General features: G+C 41.9%; 1 protein-coding gene across 1 annotated transcript; it reads left to right on the top strand.

The window, feature by feature from the left end:
* Window positions 1-6: 6 nt before the first annotated feature.
* Window positions 7-7885, top strand: LOC122546468 (15-hydroxyprostaglandin dehydrogenase [NAD(+)]-like). The gene is made up of 5 exons (XM_043685172.1): window positions 7-17; window positions 3203-3299; window positions 4372-4448; window positions 7102-7250; window positions 7660-7885. Exons 2-5 carry the CDS (start codon window positions 3242-3244, stop codon window positions 7799-7801), a joined length of 426 nt encoding a protein of 141 aa, XP_043541107.1. The 5' UTR covers window positions 7-17; window positions 3203-3241; the 3' UTR covers window positions 7802-7885.
* Window positions 7886-8179: the final 294 nt, after the last annotated feature.

Below are 8179 nucleotides of genomic sequence, written 5' to 3'. Positions count from 1 at the left end.
GCCTCAGTATAAACCTGGTTTGTGTCAATTGTACATTGTTTATATTAATTGGGATTTGTGTGAGCACATTAATTAACACTTCTTGAAACTGGGATGCGGTTGAGTTTGGAGATGAATGTTTTTAAGGCCTCATTCCGTAAATCAATGCAATAGTCAGCAATGGATGGTTCCAATAACATCCTTGACTCAATAGATTGCAACAGTATGCACTCCTCTGGCTGGTTGCTGAGGCTGAGGATAATTAGGTTACATCCTCAGTCCCTCACTACAAGAAGTATCTCTATCTGACAACGATGGTGGCACAACACAGTCTCTTGTCAGTGATGGAGACACTCTTGTGAAACCCCAAGATTCTAGCTACCACTAACCAATGATAGACATGGAAGTCCTTACCCAGAATGTTCGGAATCTTTCTTTTCCTCAGATCAAGATATCTTTATCATGGATGTGCTGTCATCTGAGAGTGTTGAGAGAATGGGATGAGCGAGATAAATATGTAAAAAAGAATGATGGAAACCCGTAACCAGCAATAATTTCCGTAGATTTTGTTGAGCTCACATCATGACAATTTTTTAATTTACTCATGAGATGTGGGTGAAGGCGCCTATGGACATTTGAGAAGGTGGTGGAGGGCTCCTTATTACATTGTGCAGTTGATGACCTTTAGGTCCATCCACAACACCATTAGAGCAGGAATTCCAGGATTTAGACCCAGCAACACTGAAGGAACAGTGATATATTTCCAAGTCAGGACGGCAGTGGCTTGGAGTAGACATTGCAGGTTGTGGTATTTCCATTGATTTGGAAGATTTTAACTGTTCTTATAGAACAGCAGAAGACATTTGTCCAGCTGATGGCATATGTCTGCTTGTAGTTTTTATGTTCTTGTGACATTTCCCACAACATGAACAAATTCTGAAGTGTAGGCTTGGTTTTGTGAAGTCATCTGTTGTGCCAGTGGAACAGGAAATGCCCATGAAGGTGTTGGAGGAGTGTGGTCTATTAACAGATAGTTATGGTTCAGTTATTACAACTTCCTGGCACATTCCTCAACAATCTACTTTTGATAATTACGATCTCCTTTGTATGCTACTGCATCCAAACTTCACCTAAAAAAATTAGTGGACAATTCATTCCCTTTCAGTCTATTATGGTGGAAATTTCAGTATCCATATACAGTAAGGCTTGAACAACATCCAGACTTGGTCTGATATGTGGCAAGTAACATTCACAACATGCAAATGCAAGGCAGTGATCATCTCAAACATGAGAAAATCTTACCCTCACATTCTGATATGCAATGGCATTGCCATCACTGAATTCTGCAATGTCAATACCCTGCGTTATCTTTTCTGACAGACGTTAGGAATTGGCAACAAGTAATGGCCTGTTTACCAATGCCTGCAATCCACATACAAATTAAAAGTGGAATGTTTCTATGTTTCTAAAGAGACCAGTCAATATGTTGATCCTGTTTCACTACTCAGTTAGATCAGAGATAATCTCTACATTAATTGCATTTGAATGATTTTGCTTCTTATTATCAGACAACCTCACCCAGCAACAAATTATCTTTCTCTTCAAAGGTCAAAATTGTTCCCCTCAGCATTAGTTGTTTGGAAGAAAGAATAAAATTTCAATTAATATTTGCATGAAGAAATCCTTTTATTTCTGTTCCACAAAGGTCTTGTTCGCATTTTAAATTATTCCCTGCCAGTGGGAAGAATTTCTCCATATCTACCTAATCTAACCAAATCATTTTCAAAATTCAAAACCTGAAGGGGAAGAGAAGCATTGCGGGAATGTTACTAGACTAGTAAACTAATGACCCACGCTTAATGCCCTAATGCCAGTTGTACAAATCTGACCATTAAAACTCGGCAATGTAAATGGAAGTTGGTAGGGTGGTAGGTGTCCTGGTGGCACCAGGACAGAATCCCACTGGTCCTCACCTACCACCCCACCAACCTCCACATACATCGTACCATCCGTCGTTATTTCCGCCACCTCCAAACAGACCCCACCACCAGGGATATATTTCCCTTCCCTCCCCTAACAGCGTTCCGAAAAGACCACTCCCTCCGTGACTCCCTCGTCAGGTCCACACCCCCCACCAACCCAACCTCCACTACCGGCACCTTCCCCTGCAACAGCAAGAAATGCAAAACTTGCGCCCACACCTCCCTCAGATTTCTCCAGTTTCCTCATTTCCCCTCCCCCCACCTTGTCTCAGTCCCAACCCACGAACTCAGCACCACCTTCCTAATCCTCAATCTTCTTCCTGACCTCTCTGCCCCCACCCCCACTCCAGCCTATCACCCGCACCTTATCACCCTCACCTAAACCTCCTTCCACCTATCGCATTTCCAATGCCCCTCCCCCAAGTCCCTCCTCCCTACCTTTTAATTTGCCTGCTTGGCACACTTTCCTCATTCCTGTAGAAGGGCTCATGCCCGAAACGTCGATTCTCCAGCTCCTTGGATGCTGCCTGACCTGCTGCGCTTTTCCAGCAACACATTTTCAGCTCTGACCTCCAGCATCTGCAGTCCTCACTTTCTCCTGGGCGAAGAGCACTCCATCCAGGAATGAATACAAAACCAATTCATTGCTCATTTAATATAATCAACTCGGAGAAAATGAGGACTGCAGATGCTGCAGATAAGAGTCAAAAAGTGTGATGCTCGAAAACCCAGTACACTTTGGCCATTATATTTCTTCATAAACAGATTTGCTCAAAATTCACCACATTGATGTGAATCTGGATTGTGAATCCATTCCATTAACCAGTCACTGATTGAGCTATTTCATTTTATGAACTGTTGATCCACCCACTGACCAATCTTCACATCACAGTAACCAGTTTGCTCATTCCATTGAATATCCTCTTCATTTATGGATCAATCGGTTTTTTTCCAGTAACCAGGTCGCCAACTCTGAATTTGTCCATCCTGTTTAATAGACTTCCCATTCCACAAATGATTCCTGCATCTTTCCACAGTGTTTTACTGTTTATCGTTCTACTAGCACCTGAATGTTTCTGTGCTCTGCTAATGCTTGAATGTACTCTTGTTGGGTGAATTTGAATGTAGCTTGCTATCCATTTGCATCTCTCTGCATTTTGCAACTGTCTGTGCATGTTAGTATTTTCACATTAACTGAATGGGCCTGCTCCCTGATGATTCCTATGATGCTTGTATTGCAGGTCAGTGTAATTAAAGGAACCTATCTGGGAATACAGCACATGAGTAAAGAGACTGGAGGGAAAGGAGGAGTGATTGTTAATACCGCCTCCATAGCAGGTAAGTCAGCAAAGTAACAATAGTTTATCAATGAATATTCGAAGTGTTGCCTGAGGATTTTGGAAAGCATCCACAGCGGACAAAATGCAAGTAAGGGCAAAGCTGATTTTTCACATAATGTACAGCAAAGGAAAAGATATTTAAATTCCACACAAGCTGCCGGTCATCTGATTCAACTCACAACATCATTCAACTTCTGTAACTTCCCTTCAAGTGTCATTCACCTCAAGCCATTCTCCCACAATCTCAAGATGATTACATTCAAATCACTTCGGGTTTTTCCTTTGTTCCTCATTGGATTTGGTGGTGACAGTTTAATAGTCCATAGAATCACATAGAACAGGAGAGGCTCTTTGCCCCATCGGGTCTGTACTGCCGAAAATATACTGAATCTACACTAGCCTCACTTTCCACGACAAGTCCAATCAGAGGCCCACCACAGTTATTGCACGTCTCTGGGAGACAACAGGATATACATAGACAAAGATATAACAGAGACACTTACAGCTCTAAAAAATGCAATTAATTTATAAAAGACATAAACAAATAACACACGCTGCCTGGGATGGAATTCCTCTCACTGTCTTCACCACACCTCCTGACCACGGGTATCTCTTGTAGAAGTATTTTTTAAAGTCTTGCTAAATATGAATGACTTCCTGGGCTGCTTCATAAAGAGATCTGTGTCAAGTATATGCCTTACTTTGAATTTTCTGTGTACCTGATCAAACCTGAATGTTTTGTCCTTATTTGAAAGTAACAGTCGTCAATGATTTGCAATCTTAATTCTTAGCCTGATCTCTCGCCATGCCTACTACCTCTTGCTCTGATGTCCAGCATTTTTTGTTTTCAGAAAAGTTATTTATGACTGACAGTTTCTTGCTTAGCTTTCCTTTACATTTTAAATTCAATAAATACTGGCAAATGTAATTAGGACTATTTCGTCATATAAGGGATAAATGTTGACATGAATTAGGTGACCTGTCTCCATGCCAAAGCGTTTCCATATATTCACATGTTTCTGTTTGATGGAGTGTGTGAAGCTAATTCTCTGCTATTTCATGGTGAACAGGTCTGATTCCTTTCTTCCGTGGGCCAGTTTATGCAGCCTCAAAGTATGGAGTAGTAGGATTCACTGCATCATTGTCTGTGAGTGCTATACTATCATGCAAAGAGTAAAAGTTTTTTCTATAAAAAAATAACACACTAATACCTTGTCAGAATCTCAGAACAAGCAGCAGCTGTCGAGCAAGTAACAGGCCACATGGTCCCTCACACTTGCTCTGCTCCTCAGTAAGATGAGAGCTCAGTTAGCACCTTGACTTAATTTTCTCACCCTACCTCTTGATTACCTTAGTGCTCCAAACTCTGTCAGTGTTGACCTTGAATGTCATCAGTAACTGTTTCACATAGTGGATGGGTGGATAATGCCATACATTGGCACAGAGGTTACAAAAGCAATTGTGCTGCCCATGCAAGCCTGTGTCCACGCACCAAATTGGGATCAACAAGAATGAATCTGCCGGTCCATGGACTGAGCTTGTTTCAAACTCCATGGCTTTGTTTCTTCTGCAATCCCAACAGCTGCTCCCAAGTGGCACTGCTGGTTTATGGAATCGGAGATTTTGTTGAATTATGTTTGTGCCTAAACCAGAACAATCATGACTGGTTTTGGGCTTCTACATCACTTTCCTGCCTTATCCTCATACCCAGTGATTCTGAGGGACCAAAGACCTATCTCAGCCTGAAATGTATTCAACAATGGAACTGTCATCTTCAGGGATGGAGAGCTCCAAAGATTCACTAACCTTTGATAGAATTTCCTCAATTCTCCTCATTTCAGGCCAAAATGATTGACCCTCATGCTCACTATGTTATAGATTCCTAAGACAGGTGAAACAATCTCGATATCTACTCTTGATGTAGATATACCAATATTGTACTGGTTTAGGCAAAGTCAGAAGTCACACAACACCAGGTTATAGTCCTACAGGTTTGTTTGAAATGACAAACCTTTGGAGCACTGCTCCACTACAACTGACCAATGAGCTGTGCGCCAAAAGCTTGTCTGATTTCGCATAAACCTGGTGGATAACCTGCTGTCGTGTGCAACTTCTGACTCGATGTCTACTCTGACAAGCTCTGTCAGAAATTAGACTACCTCTCATTCTTCTAAAGATAGGAGACTATCATAAAGGGACCTCACCTATCACGAGGAGAACCGTTACGACCCTGGCATTGCTTCTCTCCTGGAGGCCCCAACACAATGTCCTGGTATTCAGGCACTCCTCTGAACAGCTTCAGGCCTTCCACTCCAGTAATGTATTGGTTGGCATTGTCAACACTACATGTGGGTGTGGAGGAGGATGGATCCCTAGATAGAGGTGAGTGTTGATGAGATGCAGCATGTGGGGTGGGGGTTGGTAGGAAGTTGGAAGCAAATTGTGTGTAGTGGCTTTCAAAACTACAGCCCCAATTCCCTGATATAGGGTCCTTTAGTCAAACACAATGTGGATATGAGTGATGCTTCCACCAATGATTTCCTCATTCCTATAATCTAATCTCCTTGCAATCAAGGTCAACACGCTGTTTGCATTCCTGGTTGTTTGCTGGGAAGAGTGCTTGGTGCTGGGAAAGCACAGCAAGTCAGGCAGCATCCGAGGAGCAGGAGAATCAATGTTTTGGGCATAAGCCCTTCACGAGAGCTTATGTTTGCTGGACCGACATGCGAACATTGTTTTCCTTTTATGTGTACACACCAATCTCTATGAACATCAACCTTTACACATTTCTTACCTTTTATAATATTCTGCTTGACTACAAAATTGAACAAAGTGAACAAGTGCATACTTATAAAATGACAATTCATCCATCACTTTGTTACACAATTTTATTTAACCTGCTTAAGCATTATGACAACCGCTTTTTGACCTCCTCACAGCTGCCATTTTTGTCTAGCTTTGAATGGCGAGCAAATGTAGATATAATACTCTGTCACTTTGCCAAATTCATTAACATTGAGTGCAAATAGCTGAGGCCCCAGCACTGATCATTGTGGCCATCCAAATGACACAGTCTGTCAACTCAAAAATGAACGTTTTCCTTCCTAAATGTTTATGCATGTTAATATATTACCCATAATCCCATGAACTCTTATGATTCCTTTACAGTGAAATCCAAGTATATTGCTTGGTTCTCATTTATCGACACTGGCAGTTAGATCAAGAGTGTAGTGCTGGAAAAGCACAGCAGGTCAGGCGAATGGGATGATGAAGGGCTTAAGCCCGAAACGTCGATTCTTCTGCTCCTTGGATGCTGCCTGACCGGCTGTGCTTTCCTGTATTACACTCTTGACTCGGATCGCCAACATCTCCATTCCTCACTTTCTCCACTGGCAGTTAGATCATTATACATAGGGCAGGTGACACACCACAAATTGATTATTGGTAAAAGGCTGTGGGGCTATGTGCAGGTCGACTTGCTCCAAGCGTTTCATATCACACAACTAAAGATGAACACAGGGTATGAGTTTGAGAGGCAAGTCTAATCAGATTGAATTTGTTAATGACCCTAATAGTTGTACGTGTTTGAATTGTGCTGCCTCTCAGGTCAGCCTCACACAAAGCACAAACACTTCCAGGAACTTGGACTGGATTCCTGATTTCCCCCAGTCTGCTGCAGTCAAGATGGGCCCTCATCACAAAACTCCACATAAACTAACATCTGAGAGCTTCCTGTCAGGAAGTTGTAAAGTTCTATAAAACTCAAAGAGTGTGAGACATTACAAGGTTTCTGCTTTCAGCTGACCTGCCTTGAGAAGCATGGGGTTCGATTACAAGCACTGTGTCCTGTTTTCGTCGACACTAAGCTTCTGACAGATCTGAAATCAGTGAAGGCTCCAGACCACAAGGAGAAACTTGAGATGATGATAGCCAACCTTGGAGTTCTGAAGTGAGTTTGATCATAATCAGGATGTGGGGTGGGAATTGATAGGGTGAAAATGTGTTCAGCATGTCTACATGGAGCATTTGTAGAGGAATATCTTACAGAAATGATTGGTGTGGTATCCGCGAAATATCACAGATTGATTTCTGAATCTTCAGCATTAACCTGAGAATTTGCATGTTTGATTTGATGAGTGTGCAGAATGATGAGATGTGCAAACCAACCGGGAATGTCGACTGGAAATCAATGATGTTGGCTGTTTCTCCTTCATCAAGCCTGCTAGTTAGATCCTCCAAGATTGGGTAGATGTCCTAGTCTTGTGCTGCCTTAACACACTGGAAGGGATTGTGTTCCAATGGCGGGATATTTTAAACAAACAGGATGTTTGCTCATGATCACCATCTGACTTTTACAGAACTTCACACATTGCAGAGGGATTCTTGCAGCTTGTCATGGATCAGACCAGGAATGGGGCATCGCTGAAGGTGTTGGAAAATGGCAAGCTTGAGTATGAAGCCATACCGACGATTCTTCCAGAAAATCCAAAATCTATTTAGAGACCTCAATGAATTCAAGCAACAGGTCACTGAGAACAATGGAAAATTTAAACCTGTTCAAATATAAAATGATTAACATTTTAATTGTTGGTGATGCTTTTGGTGTTTTCATATAGAATTGTGGTTATAAATCAGATCAAGGCTATGTTACACTCTCATAAGAAGCATGCTGATGATACTATTGTGGCTTCATAGCATGTGACCTGAGGGTATAAAGATCTCAATTTCATCTTACCCCAGATCGCTTGAGGCGTGGCACTCGACAACAGAGGATTGCCCCAGCTATTTATCTGGCTGAGGAAAGTAACAATTGTTCATAATAATGAGCTGCATAAATATCAGTTAGATCTTATACTGTAGTGAAAATACACACAAAAC

Source organism: Chiloscyllium plagiosum, unplaced genomic scaffold (genome assembly GCF_004010195.1).
Source record: "Chiloscyllium plagiosum isolate BGI_BamShark_2017 unplaced genomic scaffold, ASM401019v2 scaf_93583, whole genome shotgun sequence".
In the NCBI taxonomy this organism is placed as follows: Eukaryota; Metazoa; Chordata; class Chondrichthyes; order Orectolobiformes; family Hemiscylliidae; genus Chiloscyllium; species Chiloscyllium plagiosum.
This window is presented reverse-complemented; position numbering and strand designations above follow the sequence as displayed.